The sequence below is a fragment of the Hyaloscypha bicolor genome, assembly GCF_002865645.1.
Source record: "Hyaloscypha bicolor E unplaced genomic scaffold K444scaffold_170, whole genome shotgun sequence".
NCBI lineage: Eukaryota > Fungi > Ascomycota > Leotiomycetes > Helotiales > Hyaloscyphaceae > Hyaloscypha > Hyaloscypha bicolor.
This window is the reverse complement of record NW_020194672.1, coordinates 26524-46116: the sequence shown is the minus strand read 5'-3', so window position 1 is coordinate 46116 and position 19593 is coordinate 26524. Positions and strand designations below refer to the sequence as shown.

General features: G+C 47.0%; 5 protein-coding genes across 5 annotated transcripts; 2 read left to right on the top strand and 3 right to left on the bottom strand.

Annotated features, from left to right (window-relative positions):
- Positions 1-256: 256 nt before the first annotated feature.
- Positions 257-2723, bottom strand: K444DRAFT_216098 (uncharacterized protein). Its single transcript, XM_024871124.1, has 4 exons — positions 2469-2723; positions 1597-1875; positions 1379-1543; positions 257-1325 (listed from the first exon to the last, which is right to left on the bottom strand). Exons 1-4 carry the CDS (start codon positions 2473-2475, stop codon positions 400-402), a joined length of 1377 nt encoding a protein of 458 aa, XP_024729477.1. The 5' UTR covers positions 2476-2723; the 3' UTR covers positions 257-399.
- On the bottom strand, positions 2379-5340 carry K444DRAFT_572898 (uncharacterized protein). Its single transcript, XM_024877374.1, has 7 exons — positions 4890-5340; positions 4755-4809; positions 4507-4697; positions 3810-4441; positions 3491-3760; positions 3053-3443; positions 2379-2990 (listed from the first exon to the last, which is right to left on the bottom strand). The coding sequence occupies exons 1-7, from the start codon at positions 4972-4974 to the stop codon at positions 2671-2673; spliced, it is 1944 nt and encodes a 647-aa protein (XP_024729476.1). The 5' UTR covers positions 4975-5340; the 3' UTR covers positions 2379-2670.
- On the bottom strand, positions 4692-5607 carry K444DRAFT_216083 (uncharacterized protein). The gene is made up of 3 exons (XM_024871123.1): positions 4890-5607; positions 4755-4809; positions 4692-4697 (listed from the first exon to the last, which is right to left on the bottom strand). Exon 1 carries the CDS (start codon positions 5448-5450, stop codon positions 5073-5075), a length of 378 nt encoding a protein of 125 aa, XP_024729475.1. The 5' UTR covers positions 5451-5607; the 3' UTR covers positions 4692-4697; positions 4755-4809; positions 4890-5072.
- A 5277-nt stretch (positions 5608-10884) lies between these two features.
- K444DRAFT_668745 (uncharacterized protein) lies at positions 10885-11832 on the top strand. Its single transcript, XM_024887443.1, has 2 exons — positions 10885-11081; positions 11128-11832. Exons 1-2 carry the CDS (start codon positions 10980-10982, stop codon positions 11635-11637), a joined length of 612 nt encoding a protein of 203 aa, XP_024729474.1. The 5' UTR covers positions 10885-10979; the 3' UTR covers positions 11638-11832.
- A 1852-nt stretch (positions 11833-13684) lies between these two features.
- K444DRAFT_543156 (P-loop containing nucleoside triphosphate hydrolase protein) lies at positions 13685-15497 on the top strand (the record flags this gene model as incomplete). The annotated part of the gene is made up of 5 exons (XM_024875945.1): positions 13685-14314; positions 14378-14468; positions 14536-14584; positions 14638-15379; positions 15453-15497. 5 exons carry the CDS (start codon positions 13685-13687, stop codon positions 15495-15497), a joined length of 1557 nt encoding a protein of 518 aa, XP_024729473.1.
- Between the last annotated feature and the right edge of the window lie 4096 nt (positions 15498-19593).

Below are 19593 nucleotides of genomic sequence, written 5' to 3'. Positions count from 1 at the left end.
TACAGTAATCCCAAAACCCAACAATACCGCACTACAGTCCCAATCTCCAAGGAATAATGGCCTGAAGGTTGGCATTTGAAGAAATATAATTTCATTAAACCGAGAGTGAGCATGAACTCCAGATACTTAACAGTAGGTACGAACCCTAAAGAAGCCACCCCCGCCCCCTTTTCACCCCTCTCTCAGTTGATCTGTTGCCGCCTCTCCTTCGAGACTTCTGCATCCTGAAACTAGCCGTCACCCAAAGATGCTTACCTCCAAGACTACTCTTCGTAAAGTAAGTCTGGGAAGTCCTGTCCGGCACGCGAAGATATAGACTTATAGTCAGATCAGGGATTTGTGACCTTGGAGCCTGCCTTCCCGCCTGACGATGAGAATGTTATTGGGATGACGCATCATTTAAGGACTGTTCTTCGAAGCCCTTCTGGTCTTCTTTTGAGACCTACTGGAGCTGCTCTTCTTGTCACGAGCCTTCTCGGGTTTGAGGAGTGTTGAAGTTTCCCTCTTCACCACTTTGCCACCGGGCACTACCGCTGAGCCATACTCGTGAGTCCGTACGGACTGTGCCACTACTTCCCAGCTTCGTCTGTGGTGCGAATGCTTTCCAGATGAACCAGTGGACGTTTTCGTGATAGGAGCACCGATTTCTGAGTTTTTGATTGTCCCGTGTGGGCTTCCATCTCTATTGGCCTGCTCCGTCTGAGCAGCATGAGGTTGGGATTCGGGCCCTGTGCCAGATCCTGCTGGTCCCTGAGCCGGGCTATCTTCAGGCGTTTTCGAGGAAACTTCACTGCCCGTCGGCGTAGATGAGTCGGTCTCTTTGAGCGCCTCAAATGCTCGTTTGTACCTATCTCGATCCTCTTTCGTCGTCTCCAGTTCCCGTTTGTACCCTTCTCGCTCCGCTTCCGTCATCTCCAGCCTGTCCTGAAGCTCATCTAGCAGCATTTGCAGACCAGTCCCTTTCTTCTTCTGGCGTCGGAGAGCCTCCGTCACTTCTCCCAGTCGTTTTTCTAGTCCTCTTATCTCGATGCTGGCAGCCGTAAGTTTCTCAGCTAATCTAGCGTTGACCTTCTCAGCCAACTCATAAGCCGTCTCCAGTGTTTCGTATGCATCGAGTAACTCTTGTCTTTCCGCGCCCGTCAGGGTGCCGGAGACTAAGTTCTTCCTCACCTCCGCTTGTCGCGCATTGATGTCATCCATATTATGTTTTCTCTTGTTCACTTGTTTCTGAAACTTGGCGTTGCGCTTGGCTTCTCCCTCGAGCAACCGTTCTATTTCCTTCACTTCACCAATGACGGAGTCTTCGTCGGAGTCGTCCGAGACATCTTACGACGACACAATCAGCTTTCTATTACCCATTCCTGAGAGAATGACGAACCTTCTGAATCTTCAACCCGGCTTTTGCCCTTACCCTTATTCATAGCGGCTGAGGTGTCGGGGTCCTGGTCACTGATCGTTTCTTTTTGATTTATTTCATAAATCCTTCGTGGTACAAACCCGTTAGAAAGTCCCTGATCGTCCCCGTTCACGTCGCCCGAAGAATCTAGTGCACTAAGTTATCAAATTTCCACCTCAGTAGTGATCTAGCCGACGAACCTCCAGTATTTGCCGCAGTTGCTTTGCCATCCCCTTCATCCTGCCCGTTATCCATGATACTTGAGGAGCCAGGTGACTCGGCCTTGGACGAAAGCCGCCGATCACCCGGGCTGGACGCTCCAACATTCCTAGGTGGACGAGGGGACTGCCCTCTCGGGACGATAACTCTCTGCTCCCGAGACGCTGGCCTTTCTCTCTGTGTGTTTGTCGGCGGGACAGGGCTCGAGCTGGCACCGCCGGACTGGGTTCCGGTACTGCGTTCGGTATTCCGAACTACTTCTGGGGGAGCCATCAGGTCAAGAGTTAACGCAAGGCTGGGAGCTCAACATCGGTCTAAAGGTTGGAAAGAAGGTTCCGGCAGCTTGTTGCGAAATGAGTTCGAAATCTTACTCGAGTCCCTGTCGAAGGGTACTTCGTATTTCAGGAAAGGTGTAAGGGGAAGTTGGAGCTCGAAGGAAGGAAAAAGAAGGAAGAATCTCATCCCAAAACTCCATTTGATCGCGAAATGTGGGGTCTTGCTAACAAACCGGGCGTGGCTCTGTTGGCAGTGTTTACTGGACAAGCAACACGCTCTTGACTGGTTGAGATCCCTTCATTTTCTCTTTTGGGCCGCTTGCATTGTCACACAACAGATTTCTCATATGATTTGATGTCTGGGCCATAGATGTTGTTCCGTGATAGCCAATTGTTTCTGTGTTGCAGTTCGAATAGAAACCTTGGTGTTGTAGAAAGTGCCTTTTTAGGACTCTCAAGGGTTCGCTTGAACAGCATAGCCATGAGATGCAGAAATAAAGAAAGAATTAAACAGAAACGGTTCAACAAAAGCATGCAAACGCCATTGATTTTGTGTATCGAATAAACGTAACACGTACCATTCATTCATTGCGCCGAAGCCGTATTCTGTCTGTCTTGCAATGCACCCAGCCCATCCCAGATGTATGTTTCCCCTAACTCCAAGCAGATAGTCTCTGCTTCCCTTCCGTCCCACGTATCCCATCGCCTCCTCCATCAACCCATTGATAATGTTTCCACCATTTCCCCCAACAGTGTACTCAAGGTCCCCTCCACTTCCATTTAAAAGCTCAAAACTCGCTTCAAATGCAACCCCTTCTCACAATCCCCCTTGATCCCCCCCCCTCCCCCGCTCCCCCCCCCCCTCTTCTCAAACGCTTCCGCAACCTCCTTGACGGTCTCGAAATAGCCTTCCGCCGTCCGCTGAAAACCGAGTTTGTTCCACTCTCCCTTGTCTAAACTCTCGCTCTTGATTTCGTCCCAGAGGAGTTTCCAGTTGCTCATGGCGGACTTGAAGGGCGCTAGGAGGTGCGGTATTGAGGTGGAAGGCAGGGAGGCAATTGGGTTGGAGAAGGTGGCGGCCCAGAGGTGCGTGTAGAGGACTATTTCGCCACGTTAGCCAGTGGATTGAGATGGAAAGGGGGTGGGGTGGGAGAGCACGAACAATGAATCAACATCTGCATATCCAGCGCATTCAATTTATCACTCCTCAATATTTCCAAATCCCTTTCCACTGTCTCCGGCGGACTAAACAAGAGCAGAAACGCATCTTTGATCTTCATTCTTCGTAGCGGGACCCGCTTTGACGCGAGCACGGCGTCGTAGTTCGCGAGACGGAAGAAGTGGTCGTCGGATTGGAAAGGGACGTCGAGCTCTGCCCATTGGAAGCGTGGGGAGACGTTGTGGAAGATGCCGAAGGAGCTGTCGAGCATTAGGGCCATGGTTATGAGGCGGATGAAGGACTCTTTTCGGATCCAGGTTTGGAATGAAGCTTGGTCTTTTATTTCGAGTGTCGGGGAATGCTGTACAGTTTGGAGTTCTAGGTGATGAAATATCTGCCGCTTGTTAGTACTTGGGTTTGGGTTTGGGGGAGGAGACGTACAGCTACGACTCGGCAAAATCTTTGTTGGCGGACTCGAATTCGCGCTGTGTCGTTTCCAGTCCAGTATTGTAGGACAACCATTAAATAAACGCCTTGTAACTCTTCTAACTGGTATTGTTGCCATTCAGGGGATGCGTCTTCTCCCTGTTTAACGTATCTTCGGCCTGGTAATTCATACTCGTCGTTCAGGCCTGGAATCGAAAAAATGTACCCTTCGATAGTATCTAGGAGCATTTTGAGCTTCAACACATCTCCTGCTTCTTTGGAATACTGGGCCAATCATCAGTAAGTTTCGTTTCGGGAGTAAGACGCGACTTACCATCCCTCCAAGACTCATCAACGCCAAAACAAGAGGTAAAGCAGCTGTGGTCGGATTGAAAGTAGCTTCGTGGACCATGGGAGCGTGTTTATGCCAATGCCGGAAATATAACTTAACATATGCTGCAAAATTGTCCACCGTGATCAGCTCAATGGCGTCTAGTAAACCTTTTGACGGCGGGTGAGGCGGATTCTGAGTTGCTGCCGTATATTTCAACTTTTCTCTGATATCAAAAGCCCTCTGGTCCATTGCTGCCCTGTCCACAAACAAGTCATCGGGTCCAGATCCTAACATTATATTCTCTCCGGGCATCTGCCAGTTGTTCGTCCTTTGCTCAAAGGTGGTGAATTCTAGGTGACTGAACATAATATCCAGATTGTGCTCCTGAGTCGCTTGCCTATACCCTTGATACATCGAGGGGGCAACCCCCCCTGGTTCATACCGCGCATCCACAGCCATGGACGCAAAATCCGCCGCCTTATTATGCGGGCTCAACGTCGTGCTCTTCGGGAACTCGCGCATGAAGTCCGTCTCCCCCGTGCCATTCAGCAGAAAACCAATTGAGTTGCGATCCGAGCCAGTGTCCGGAGTCGACGGGCCAGGCGTTGTCGTTTCCTCAGGACTCGAAGCGGCTGCCATGTTTCCCACGTCAGCCCAGCACCAACCACACTTTCACCACCCACACCCCGTCACTAACCTGTCGTCCTGCTCTTGACACACTTCCTGCCAAACTCGGTGCACTTCCGGCAGGGTACATTATTGTCGCACTTGACCTTCAGCCTCGAGCACTCATCGCAGGCATGACGCTTGCGTCCTCTCTCCAGCGAACTCGGGATCGCGGAGTTTCCACGACGCTCGCAGCGACTGAAATGGTCTCGCAGCACATCGCTACCACATCCCCAGTGTCAGCGGAAAATTTTCCGGTGGCTTTGAGGAGTTGCATACCTGCGTTTGAAGGTCTTGGAGCAGAATTTACAGCTGTACGGGCGATCTCCGGAGTCTGCGATGCGATATCAGAATCCGGAAAGCTATACGAGATACGAGAGGAAGGAAACTGGTATGCGAGGGAAGGGAACTCACGCTGCTGCTGGTGCCGCAGCAGATGGGCCTTGCGCTGGAACTTCTTGCCACATTGATTGCAGGTCGACAGGCTTTGAGCCTCCATCTTGACGGAACCATTGTGGTGGAACGTCAGGCAGGCTGTTGCGACAGAGGGAGGTTTATTTGGGGAGCCAGCGGGGGCCCGGTCTAGTGGGATCCTGCTCACGCCCTTGCTCGGCCGAGCTTCTGGCCTTTCTTGCTCTCTTGCTTTCCTGGGCTGGGGCTGGGCTGGGCAGGCTGGAGCGTGCTAACTGGAAGTGCTGCAAGTGCTGCAAGTGCTGGTGCGAGCGAGAGCGAGAAGCTTCTTAGTCCCGGTCCCAGTACAGCACTGATTGAGCATTGAGCAAGCACACTGAGCAGCTCCAGGTTCGGTCGGGTCGATGTGGGGATTTTGCGTGCCGCTCGCTTCGCCTGGGCGCCAGCAGCGGGCCTTTGCTGGCTTTGCGGGGGTCCTCGATGGGAGCATGCATGCAGCATGGAGTGGGCATCGATGCAGCGGCGCAGCGGTGCAGCAATGCAGTGATGCAGCGATGCGGCCATGCTCGCCTCGCTGGTCAGCCACAGGCCAGTGCTTGTTCGGTGGTTATTCGTCGAGAAGCGCGCCCGTGAACTTCTGGACTCCTGGGAGTGGACGCTTCTCCTGTGGCGTCCATAGGGGATATCGTGCCGCAGCGCAGCCTGCTCGGCTATATGCTTCCAGAGCAGGGGCGGTACGGAGATACATGGAGCGAATACGAATAGGGGGCACGACGCACGCGAGAGCCGCCCATGACGAAGCCGTTGGACGGTTGGACGGTTGGACGGTTGTACGACTCCCTGCCAGGCCTTCGGAGCGCAAGGTTTGAAGCGAGTCTTGAGGCGAGCTGAATCACAAGTCCGGTGTTTTCAAGCGAAATTGAGTCAGTAGTTCTACTTAGTGAGTGAGGCCCAGTCTTCCACTCTTCCAGAAGTCACCAGCGTCCCACATCGGCCTTGTAGGGCTGCTCGCAGACTGCTAGATTGCCAGTAGGCTGTGGCGCTGAAATCTACTACGTACTAGTGCTATGGTAAGGTTACTGTGTCTCTTATTTCCGCACTTGTCTTCTGCACACGGGAAATCAATGCGTGCTTGAAACAACACATCTTCTCGCCCCCCCTTACTTCGCACTCCGTAGCAAATCAGAGGGGAGACGAGAGCAGAACGAGAGCACTCGCTGCACGGTCAGCTGAGCAAACACAACCCAAGACGGCAGTCCGGCAAAAGACGCCACAAGGAATCAACCCAGACCGTTATCAGATCCGCCTTCCAAGCGTCAAAAGGAAGACGCTTGCCAAGACTCCATTGGATTCTCCCCGCAGGGCTACCCTGCACCGCGTGGTCGAGACGGGGATATCGGGTGTTATCCGTCCGAAGGAATCTTAACTCTGGTCTACCCTCCGTATCCCCCCTCTGAATAAATGTGTTGAACTGAGTACGGAGTACAATAACATGGGTCGAAAGTAGAGACTTGAGCAAGGGTTTCTTGAATAGCATTCGTTCGCTTGAGGCTATCGTCAAGGGACTTATATCCACAGTTAGGGCATCATTGGCCTGTGCCGACCCTGCAAACAGGAGCTGCAGCCACTGAGAGTGCTCGGAACAAGGCTCGGCCCCACCAGTACATTAATTGAAGGGGGAGGAGAGCAAAAATTGATGTCACTTGGTCATTTATCACACAGTCGTTGCGTCGACGACGAAGACTGAAGTTTCAAAGCGTGTACCATGCCTGGTATCATACAGTTCAAGAAACGCTCCAAGCAGATTCGTGGCTTGGCGCAAAATGGCATCAGAAATTAGGTTCAAACCGCAATGGAGGTTGAGAAAGGGAACAACCTTGATCACACCCGGATCTACGGAGCGCAGCAGAATGCTTAGAAATTCCCCGGATATACACTGTACCAAAGCCAAGGGAAAATGATGTAGCGAGACAGGGGGATGAGAGCCAATAAAGCGTGGAGTTTGTTCACGGTCTGTGCCAGCCCGGAACACGCTGGTCTCGCTACGTTATTTTAGCATGACACGGTGTGCCCTCATTTGCCAAGGTTGAGTGAGGTTTGGCGTCCACTCTGTCCACCAGGAACTTTGACATCAGAAAATCCTACAATCTTGGGGCAGGACCGAGAGTTCGACGAGTTGGCCAATGGGAGGCGAGGATTGCGAGCGGTGTCTATGTAGGGACGAGAGGGAAGGACCTTGATGCTTGATGGCCCGAGAACCCCACTAATAAAGATCGTGAGATTGGGATTTGCCCGAGGCTCATGATCTTTGATTTGCATTTGTTCCCAATTTCTCGCCGAGTTTCAATTTAGGGAGGAGGGAGTCATAGCTAAATGGATATTGGAAATGGAAGTTGGAAGGCCGAAATTAGAAGGTGAGATGAGGTTATGTGCATCTTTTGAATGACACGATGGTTTGGGAAGGAGGAAGCAGGAAGAGATCTACAACGTAGACCCCCCTGTGAAGTTGTCAGATACCGGATGTCTGACTACGGAGTACAATGCCGTCGGGAAGGTGGATGTTTTCCGTTCTCAGCGGTAGCTCAAATACCAGAAGTTGGGCGGGTGTCTACTTCCCAAATTCCCATGTCCGTATGCCCGCTTTTCGATTGTTTTGGAAGGAGCGGAAGTGCTCTCCACTTCTCACCTCATTCTGCCCCCTCATTCCCACGAAGTGCATCTTGTACTTCACACATCAGCACTACCCGTATATCACTTGCTCACAGCACTTGGCACACAACCAAGTTCTGCATCACGGGGGGTGAAAAAATGTTTCAAACCGTTTTTGGTCTCACAAAACACAGGCACACACCTCACTCTGCCAAGAGCCGTTCACCCAATCTCAATACTTCCGCAGACTTGGCGTTTTGGAAACTCGGGCAAGGTCCCGCCCGACCTCTAAGATAGGGTAGTATCACACCCACTGTCACTCAACTCACCGCGAAGATTAGCATCTCTCCCACACTTCACCGAGATGTCTTCCCACACGCATTTCAACTAGAACTTTCCCACCTTTGTCGTACAAACAAACAACCTCACTCTAGGTGCGTCACACCTTTCGTGCTCTGGGTGCGTTCACCGGATTGCCTCGAGCAATTATTTCTCTCCTCTCCACAATGGGTAAAAGCCTCGAAGATTCGCGCCACACCAGTTAAGATAACGCATGCCAATGAATGGATCTTCTTTTCCTTTGCGCCGCTCCTAATACGATTTGTTTGAGAAAGCTAGCGGTGTTCAAGCCACCCAAGGCAGGATGGTTCCCTCCACGCAGCATAAATATTACTGGGACTGCCTGCGAAAAGTGTTTTTGACAACCAAAATTGAGATTCAGAGGTCTTGAAGCAAAGATGGAAACAGACAAGCTAAAAGGGAGCGAGGAGGAAGTTGCTTGGAATTGAAACCTGGTGTCATATATATGTCTCTCTGGTGACTGGTATTAATACACATATTCTCAGCTTGATGAGAGACCATTTCTCCAATGAGGATCTGTACCCATCTATTCCATGGTTGAAGTGTTTAGAAAACTTCGTTCCATCACTTCCTTGCTACCGAGACGCGTTTCTAATAAGCTGGTATCAAAGCGGGTTGAGAATCTTGTGGGTACAAATCTGGTGAATCGCCCCTCGCTCTCTTATTCTAGACTAGCTTAGTTCAAGACTTATTTAATGCCTCTTACCACGACCACTTCTTGTACTTGAGACATCTCACACAGAATCATCTTTACCCTTAACTTTGACCTCGTTATGCACTTTGCACCACTGTGACTGCATCTGTCAAGTCTGCTGATACACTACCTCCATGACAAAGGGGATCGGGTTGAGCGGCTCCGGGGTAGCTTGGGGGGAAGCCTAGTCAAATGAGTAGTCCCATTAGGATACAATTCAATCAAACAACCACCGAGCCTCACACTCTCGGCGTACAACTCATACGACCACATATCCATTACCACGACCTCCGCTGTCAGGTCCCAATATCAAGCCCTTCGCACCCCCCACGTAGTACCTCGTCCCAGACCATTTCGATACCATTTCTATCATGCCGCCAGCCCTATCGTTAACAATTTGCCGTCCGCACGACTGAGAAAGCTCTAGAGAGTCGGAGTCCCGCTACCCATTGGCCGGGCAGACGAGAATCTTTCCCTTCACGTTTGTATCTCCCACATCAATCCCTTGCGTGGGTCGGAGCATGTAAGATAACCATTTCCCTTTGTGTCCACCCAGCTATCGCATGCATCGCTGCAGGCGATCGCGAGGGACGTGTTTTGCATACTAAGATCACAACATATTAAAGCGAATGTATTATCAAGATCATACCGGAGAAGACTACTTTATGTTGGTAGTATTCTAAATGAATTAGCTAATTCTACTATCATCCTGCGGATTTGCTTCCACCAGCACCTGAAGTATCATCCCTACGACCTCCACCCCTCTTCCCAAAAGTCCTTTTGAAGAACTGGCTACCCTTCTTCGCTAGTTGTCTAGCAGTTCCCGGTTGTGATGCTTGTTGCTGAAGACTGAGACCACCTATCTGCTTGTGCAGAGCAACACCCTTTCCCCGAATCTTGTCCCACTCAACTCCCAACACGGCCTCATAAAGAGGCGAGAGATCATGAGCAGCACACACTTCTCCTTCACTTCTCTTAGCAGCAAGAAGATTGAGGTCATCCTGCAAGGTGCCGTTCTTGGTAGGAATGGTCAAGATCTTCTCGCGGATGTTGTCTTCAAAGTATGGCTTGCCAGGAGAGTATGCATGTCCTGTTTGATCAAGCCTGTTTCGCGCAGCTTTATCACCGCTGAATTTGCGAAGATCGTGTATGAAGTTCTGACACGACTGTGTGAAGTTGGGAAACTCTTGCGAGAGACTGGCCAGAATAGCTTCGCGGGATCCTCTAGTTCTGTTATAGTCGTTCCAGAGAGGAGGAAAGTCCTTTCCCCAAGCACCGCGGATGAGCGATCGCTGCCAAATGTCTGCCGTGAGCCGAACCTTTCGCATAGTTCCACTGGGGCCGAAGCATTGTACGACGATGTCGATGAGGGGTTTTCCATCTTCGAGTTGAGAAGTGATCCAGCCTAGAATTTGTATTAGCTAGAAATATACAAATCAGCGCGGGCGATTTCTTACAAATGAGATACTCTTTGGTGACGGTGACGAAGTCGCCATTGCCCAAATCAAGAGTTACCATCTTTCTCTCATCTTCAATCTCTTCCATTGTGCTAACATCAATCGTGCCAGATGCATGTCGAGGCGCCGGCTGAATGAAGATCTCTGGAACAAGCGCGCCACGAGAAATCTTTCTTCGCTCCCGGAGAGAGTTTTGATGGCTGGGAGAGCGAGAAGTGTTTGGCGAAGGCTCGTTGATACCGCGGACTAGAATCGTTACGACATCATCTTTCTGACAGTAGAGATTGTATGTGACCAAGATGCTCTCATCGCTGAGCAAGCGAACAGCTGCAGCCATGCTTGCAGAGTGTAGATAAAAGGCGAACTTCTGGACTTCATCTTTGACATTGAGAATGGTGAGAATGTTTTCGAGTTTGATGCCATTTCTCCTGACATCCGCGAGAGTGTACTGATGCTGCACGAATGTTGGCAGATTCATGTCTTCCTTGAGGAAGAACCAGAGTTGCTCATCTAGAGCGGTCTTGAAAGGTGCAGACATGATGATTTGGGTCGCAGAAGTGCAGAGAAGTCTTAGAGAAGAGATCGCGAAACTGATAGATAAGAAGTTGCAACATTGAAGTCGCAAGATCATCGAGAATCATCAGAGTTGGAGGAATAAGATCGAGGGGGTTGAATCTTGAAGTGTTATACAGCTCTGTGCTCCTTCACTAGCCCATACTGCCGGCAGAACCAATTTCACCGCCTCTGGTCTTTCCGCTTCGAGCTGACCGCCAATTTACAGAGACAAAGAATTTTACGCCCACTAACTGGAATCGGCAAGCATATGCGTCATATGCTAGCTAGATGCTTCAAAGTTTATTTCTATCCATCATCTCAAAAGCTGCGCTTCAATATTCCCTTACCTAAATTCTTACTTAAAACAAGATAATCAAGATGGCCGAATCGAAGGTACCTGCTACTACGAGAGAGAAGCGATCTAGCACCTCAACATCAACTCTGTTGAGTCTCCAATCAAACTCGGAGATCTGGTACAAGGTAAGCACGCCTCTCATCCTATTAACATACATGCTAATGGTAGCAGATTCACATCCTACTCTATGATCTCTGTAACATCGCCAGTGACCGAGCCGCTGAAGCACGTACCTTAGCCACAACTGATGAGCTATACATTAGCGGCCCTTACTTCTCACCAGAGGAAGCCATGATTATTAAAGCTACACTGGTTTCGCCCCCATCGCTGAACGAGATCCCAGAATTTGAGTCTCTCTGTATGGATAATCCCAACGAAGTCGATGGAAGCAGCAAAGAAGTACCAACACCGGAGACAATGTCCATCGAAGCCGCCATCAAATTTTGTCTCCAAAATTTCTTTGAAAAGCGCAGAGCAAGTGGTGATGCTCGACCATGTGGACCCCATGACATGGGCCCAATTTATCAAGCAGTCTTTGGCATTACGAAAGAAGATTTGAAGAATGAGAAGTTCTTGAGCAGGTTGAGGAGAACCGGTCTTGGCCAGTCAAAAGAGAAAGAGAAGAATGCGAGTGAGAGTGTCTCTGGCAAGCAGAAGAAGAAGAAAGGACAGAAGGGCTAGGCTTGGAGAGTTTGGGGTAATAGAGTTTTATCTAAAGCTTCCTTAAAAAAAAAATGCTGGAGGAAAGAGAATTTAATCATTAGATGTGGGTGTTCTTATTCTGGAGTGCAAAGTCGGGAGTCTCCGAAGTTCATAGATTAAAATTCCACTGGAAAAATATTCAACCTTCACGAGCCAAGAAAGACAATTGTCGAGGAGCTTTCAATCCATCTATTTCAAAAATTAGCACGAACTCCTTTCTTAATGCGAATGAGCTGACAAAACATCAACTAGGAGGATCGCTGTGCGTGTATCGGGAGGATTGTAGGGCAGATACCCACCGGCATAAGTTGTGCACTGAAACGGGCATGGGCGAGCTTTTGACATTCGATGCACGTGTCAAATTGATGCCATGCCACAGAGGTCAAAACAGCCCACCGTATTCTGATTTGTGAGGCTGAAATACTCTTTGACAAGAGGGATCCAAAATCTGCTTCGGCAGGAACCCTGTAAGGGAGCAGAAACAGATTTCCGGGCAAAATCCGGTAAGGAAACTGTAGCTGGGGCACACAGGAGGCCAAAATGGATTCCGCATCATGGTGGGCAGGCTGACTCAGGGCGTGGTCAAGATAGCTCAGGCTCCACTCAGCTCTGCTCAGGCTCTACTCCGGCATGCTCACCCTTGGCTCAGGTTAAAGCAGCAGTTGCTCGCGTCCGCAGACTAAAACGGAATCAGCGAAAGGGAAAATTAATCCTGAGTCTAGGGTATCATGGATTAATTTCCTCTTTTCATTTGCTTCCGGCACTGCTGAAACGGAAAATCTCCTCTAAATAGGGGGAAAGATTGACTCGGACCATTCAACCTGTTTCTAATGTTACGCCACAGAATGACCAGGCTTTCCGATCCTCAGGCTCACATAACCAACGCAGGCTCAGCCCAGGCTCGGCCCAGAATCGGCTCAGGATCGGCTCAGGATCGGCTCAGGCCCGGCTCAGGTCTGCCCAGGTGTTCTCAAGTGTGCTCACCCAATTTACGTAACGGCGCAGCCAAGACTAACCTTACTAGAAATCAACAACTTTTAACGAGAGCTCGAAGATGCTCCTCCCCTAACCAGGGATCCCAAATATACTACTCTATTATGCTAATATAGAGACTATACCCTAGGAGGATACTTTCGTTTCTTTATTTAAGAAATAGCTATCTCCTCTTACATTTACAAAATCCTTTCTATCTTCTCTCTTCTCGCTTATTTTATTACTTATCTTTCGAATGAAAGATGGGTGCTCGGACACATGCAGATTAGCAAGGTGTCACGAGTCAAGAGCCGAGTCAAGAGTTCACGTTCATAAACATATGATGTCACGAATGTGACAGCTCTCTGATACCTAGCAAACCTCGAGTAACAACTGATTCTCGTACGTACAGCTCCATATACGATCGCCTTGGAATTAACAGCCTTCACTAAGATTACTGCACATATATACTAGTTTATATATCATTTCCTTAGTGCTAACAAAACCAGTCTCATGTATTAGACAAGCCGCTCATGAACTTCTTCAAGCTCTTGAGCCTGGATTGAAACACCGGGCGCTGAGTGGCGCCAGCAGTTTCCCAGTGTCCGTTGAAAACTGCTGCTTCGGTCCCTTGCCAGCTCTCTGGAACCTTCCCACGCCACCCAAATCTTGATAACAGGCCCCCTGGTCTGTGCTCGACGCCCGCCAGTGCCCTTTGCCACTCGGAGTAGCGCTTTCATACAAAAGCGGAGAATCGCGGTTTGTTCAGGTCCGGGGGCGGGGTAGAGTCACTGTCTTGTATGGCCCTTGCACGGAGATATCGTGTCATTAATGTCTCAGTCAGAAAAAGCACATCTTTTAGTGATCGTCGCCACATCATGACTCATTTATTTACTTCTATGGATCTTTATCTTACTCGCACCTTAACTCTTCTAGCCAAGAGCAAGGCATTCGACTAATCTTATTTCGCTTGAACCTCCGTTACAGCACTCAATCGTTCGATACTTCCGCCGCCACTAAACCGCCGGACAATTAAGGTTGTCTTTAGTTTCCAATGGTCGAATGTCCAATTTGTTCAAAACCTGTCAAGTCGGCAAATATTAACCAGCATATCGATTCAGAATGCCAAGCTTTCATTGAGGGTCTCTCTCCCGAGCCTGGTCAAGAGGATGGCGGATTACCAGTGTCATCCTTCTTCCAGAGACCCGCAGCAAGTCGAGCAGCAGTCAATGGAGTGGGGAAAGTAGATGCACCTATCTCTGCTGACACGTCGCGATCGCCTACTAGGAAGACAAATAATGAGAATGCAGTTCGAAACAAGAGACCTGTGGGATCCGTCATACCATCGCACATTTCAGACGTCAATCCTGTCGATGCTGTTGGAGGAGGTCTTGCTCCTAAAAGACAGAAGGCTAGCAACCCCTTTCAAAACGAACTCCCTCTCGCCGCACGAATGAGGCCACAAACCCTCGACGAAATCTGTGGCCAAGAGCTAGTTGGTCCAAAAGGTGTGCTTCGAGAACTAATCATGGAAGCCCGAATACCGTCAATGATATTGTGGGGTGGTCCTGGAACTGGCAAAACAACGATTGCAAGAGTGATCGCTTCAATGGTCAACAGCCGGTTCATAGAAATCAACAGCACAAATTTTGGGGTAGGAGAGTGTAAAAAGATCTTTTTTGAGGTACATATCAGTTTCATGACTGTGTTGCGGACTTTTCATAGACAAGCATTTACCGTCTTACAGGCTAGGAGCGAGCAGAAGTTGACACGCCGAAATACAATCATATTTTGTGACGAGATTCACCGCTTTTCAAAGTCACAGCAAGAAATATTCTGTAAGAACTTACTAGCTTATTCTCTTTTGTTTTCCTTACTAATGAAGCTGACATGCTACCTTTGCAGTGGGGCCTGTTGAGTCAGGATTGATAACATTGATCGGCGCAACGACCGAGTAAGGTTCCTCACTCTCGACAACGTACTAGAAGCACACGTTTACATTCACAGAAACCCGTCTTTCAAGATTCAGAGTACATTGCTGTCACGATGCCGCACTTTCACCCTCCAAACTCTGACCGTTAGCGATATCGAGAATATACTTGAGCGAGCCCTCGAACTCGAATATCCAAATCATTCTCGACCGCCTATTCTTGACCCTGAAATGATAGCCTATCTTTCCGCCTTTGCTGCAGGTGACGCCCGTACTGCGCTGAATCTTCTTGAGCTCGCCATGAGCCTTTCGACACGCACAGACATTACAAAAGAAACCATCAAGAAGTCGATGACGCAAACGCTTGTTTATGATCGTGTAGGGGGCAGTCGCTTTGACACAATGTCCGCCTTTCACAAGTCTGTTCGAGGCAGCAATCCAGATGCTGCTCTGTACTACCTGGCACGCATGTTTGAGTCTGGCGAAGATCCTTTATGGATAGCCCGTCATATCATCCTAATTGCCTCTGATGATATTGGAATAGCTGATAATAGTTTGCTATCTCTTGCCACTGCTGCTTATTCTGCCGTAGAAAAGATCGGTATGCCAGAATGCCGAATAAGCCTCGCGCATGCTACGGTTGCTTTGGCCAGGGCTAAAAAGAGCATGAGCGTGTTTCTTGGCCTGGCCAGCGCTCTAACGGCTCTAAAAGAGCCTGGGGTCTCTGCTCTGCCAGTGCCAATGCATCTCAGGAACGTGCCGGCAGAAATGATAGATATGGAACATAGGGAGAACTCCAACTCTGGCCCTGGGCAGGAGGTGAGATAGTTTTATCTTCCCCTGTTATCTGTTGCATAACCCTTCCACATTGAAACTAAATCTAGTTCGACAGTATCTACCTGATGTTCTTAAAGGCAGGAAATTCTTTAAAGAATGAAGATGATCTTGACATAGGGATCCATAGCAAATATTGAATTAAGGTTTATATCCCTAGACACGCTTTAAAGAAGCCTCTGATATAATATGGTCTATTTTGGTAAAAGTTTTAGTTTGGACTAAATCTAGGTTGGTTCCGTTCCGCTGCGGCCAGGGTTGTCCCTTACTCACACTTTTTCTCTCAACTTCAAACATAAATAAGTTTTAATACGACAATAAAAGATCTATATGCTCTTACACTGTATTAATTCACTTTTTATATTACAAATATATAAATTATTTATACTTATATATAAAGTTTTCATATTTTTATATAAAGATTTAGTAACTTAATACAACTTAGAAGAGTAGGCCTTGTAATGATCTCTCTTTTTCTTTTTCTTCTTCAAGCGAGGTACAACCCTGACAACAGCCCAACCGATAGAGTTTAATGGGCAACCATGATGAAGGTAAGTTTGTGAGTGAGGTTGAGGATTTTGTAGGCTTGGATATAATATATGTGGAGTATTTTGGGCAATATAGTGAGTGGCAGGACGTCGAGTGACGAGAAGAATTGGGATCACGCAGTTAAAATCTTTGGAGAATCCTTCAAAACCCAAGATTGAGTGGAAGTATGGGAAAATGAGAAGGCGAGAATCCCATCGTGGTGCTGGATTGCAATGGCAGAAAAATGAGTAGTAGCAAGGACTCACAAAGCGGATTGCATTAACACCAAGACATACAACGTTGTCCTAGAATATCTGAAGCAGTTTGAAGCAAAGGATTACAGACCGAATCTGAATCGCTCTGTCAATGTTTCCAGATGCAATTTCCCTCTCGCACCCATACTTACTTACTCTCTATCCAGAAGCATTTCTTTACGAAGTAGAGAAATCTCTTTGCTAGAGCTGAAGAAATCTATAAGATATTTGACAGCCTAAACAGCACGATCTACAATTTGAGCTTCCGAGCTCCTGGGTCTTCTGGAACATTCCATTTGAGCCCCTACCGACCATAATTACACAATACAGAGACAAGAATGGTGGTAATTCACTTGGTAATTCACCAAAAGACGTCAACAAATTTTGGTAATTTAGTTTCTTATGTTCTTGATCTCTCTATTGGTTCCTGATGCACCAATCCTCAAGCTGAGTCGTGGTGAACTTTCCTTCGCCCTCTGCGAGAGAGACTGTTTGAATATTCTTACAGCGCTTCCAATGGAGCGGGCAAAAACTGATATCTGACTTAAAATCCTCCGGGAAGAATTTCCAAAAGTCTGATGAAGCGCCGTCTCCCAGCGTACGCGGCAAGTGAGTCGTTGTCACGGGAGAGACCTCCCTAGTCCTCACGAATGGCGAATGCCAAAAGAGAGGGGCAAAAAGATGATCTATTCTCTATGGGGGCCAGCTAGCTAAGTAGTCCTTCCCTAGCGGCGGCTGCTGACGTAACAGTCATGAGGTTTCAAGCACGTCTTTGTACAACAAACCGTGCGGCAAATCCCTGACAGTATACGACTTTTCCATGACTTGCATACTTTCAAGTTCTGTGGACTCGAATATCACAAGCAGATGCGGCTCTTTACCTTTGCTTGCACTTGGAGACAAGATTGTTCCGTTACTGCTCCTGATCTCCACCTTTAGTTCAGAGAACCACTGTGCTAAACAGCGCTGGATCGATGCTAAGCTTAATAGACGGTATATTGTTATAAGGAAACCGAATTCGAAAGAGCGTATTAGTGGCGATTCGGCCTCTAAAATAGCGATCTTAACGGAGAATGGGGTTGAGGAGAATGTTATAGTTGTGCGCAAGCATATAAAAGGCACAATTCCGTAGAGCATTACTATTAATGGGCCGAGAGCTGCAATTAATACTGCGATTGCGAGAATATTGTACTTGCTATAAGCTGCCTTATTCGTTGTCTCCTAGTATGACTGTTTTGCTAACGTTTAATAACATGCTATCTATTATGACAATAGATGTGGTCTATTTCCTCTTAGTCCTTGGCGATATATTCTTTGGGCAACGAATATATCGCCGTTGATGCTAGAGATAGCCGGTTTGGACGCCGGGGGTTCGTAGTTTTGCGAGGCCGCTGAACCGCTATTAGACCATGAAAAGTCAGGCCTATATAAAAAGCATGGGAATATAACTGAGTCAAGCCTAAATTAAAGCAAAAGTTCAAATAATATCAATATTCCGAATTTCCCACGCTTCACTCCAAAATCCAGAATATTCATAGAACTTTATAATGCCAACCCGCTTATAAACACTATCTCCTCTTATAAGTACTAACATCAAGGCCAAGAATTCTCGGTGGCCTCTAAATTGAGACCAACTTCCGATTTCTAAAACGATTATATCTTTGAAGATATAAGGCGAGGTTAAGGAACCAGGCGGAAAGACATCAAATGTGCAGAAAAGATCCACATGAATCTGATTTTCCGGTTGTGGGTCTTTGAATATATCGAGCGATATTGGGGAATTGGGCGGAAAGACGTCGAATATACAGAAAATATCATTTTCTGATTGTATTGGAAGCGCTTCTATTTCCCCTATCCTGCCATGGGCGCCGCCATTATCGCTGGGAAGCGCCCAGTAGAATAAGATCCGATACCCCTAGACTCAGTATTACTTTTCCCTTTCGCTGGTTCCCTTTTAGTCTGCGGACGTAAGCAACTGCTGCTTTAACCTGAGCTGAGGGTGAGCACACCTGAGCCGAGGGTGAGCATACCGGAGCAGAGCCTGAGCAAGCCCGAGCAAGCCTGAGCAGAGCCTGAGTATCCTGAGCACGCTCTTAGTCAGCCTGCGCACCATAATGTGGAACCCATTTTGGCCTCCTGTATACCCCGGCTATAGTTTCCTTACCGAATTTTGCCCGGGAATCCGGGTTTCTGTTGGAGCAGATTTTGGATACCTCCTGTCAAATAGCACGTGACCCCTAGTTCAGCCTCACAATTTACCCGGAGTAATCCCGATAGACGACCTTCTCCCAAAGTTTAATATCGCTCCATCCGCACAGACATGGCCTGATACTATGGCGAATAAATCTAGATCAGATATTATTAAAGCCAACTTTATTAGTAATAGGCTAGATGCATTTCGTAATTCTTTTACTTCGATTTGTGAGAAGCTATATCGAGTATTCAAGAATGCATTGGATTAGATTAATGAAGATAATACAGACTGACCTTACTAAAGTGCTCCTCTAACTAGCATATAGTACTCCCGAATCTTTCGTTTGACCTTTTATTAGCGCTATAAACTTGTCCGGCTACTATGGGAGGGAAACTGTAACAAGACAAAAACCCATATAAAATACACCAGAGTATAAAACGTGACTTGATAGCAAAATAACAAGATTAAAAGCGTAAATAGTAAAGCATAAATAGTATATAGTATACAAAAGCTTAATTAATTAAATATAGAGGAGGAATTATTATCTAGGACTATAGAAAAACCAGATTTCTTATATAGTTCCCGCAAGTTATATATAAAAGGCCACAGCCTTTACTATATAACTAAAACCTTAAAACCGCTAAAATAATATGATTTTTGGAAGGTATAGCCTACTATATTATATTTGATCCCCTATTTATTTGTACTTGTCTCCTAAATACTAAAACTAATAGAAAAATCCTATTTAGAATCCGAAATAATAAAATAATCAGGATTCTTCTCTATTAGCTAATCTAATTTCTCCTTAATATATCTAAAATAAGATCTATTACCTTTAAATAGTCTTATTTCATACTCCCGAACTTATTTAAAGATAATTCAAATCCGCTTAACTATATTTTTATATTGAATCCGATATAGTTCTTTATATTAATTAATATTTATCTTTAATTATTACTTAATTTCTGCCTTTATTACTAGGTATTAAAAAGGCTTATTATAATAAATTATATTATATATTATACTAATATATTTTAAATAAATAGTTCTTTCGAATTTTGTATTATTCATAGTATTTTTAAATTAATTTTTAATAAAAAGGGAAAGTTCTGGATAAAAGGCTTTCATAACCTTATAAAAGATTTTATTTTTATATATTCTATTCTTAATAATAACTAGACTTATTAGAATTATAATAAAAGGCCTATTAAATAGTAAATTAT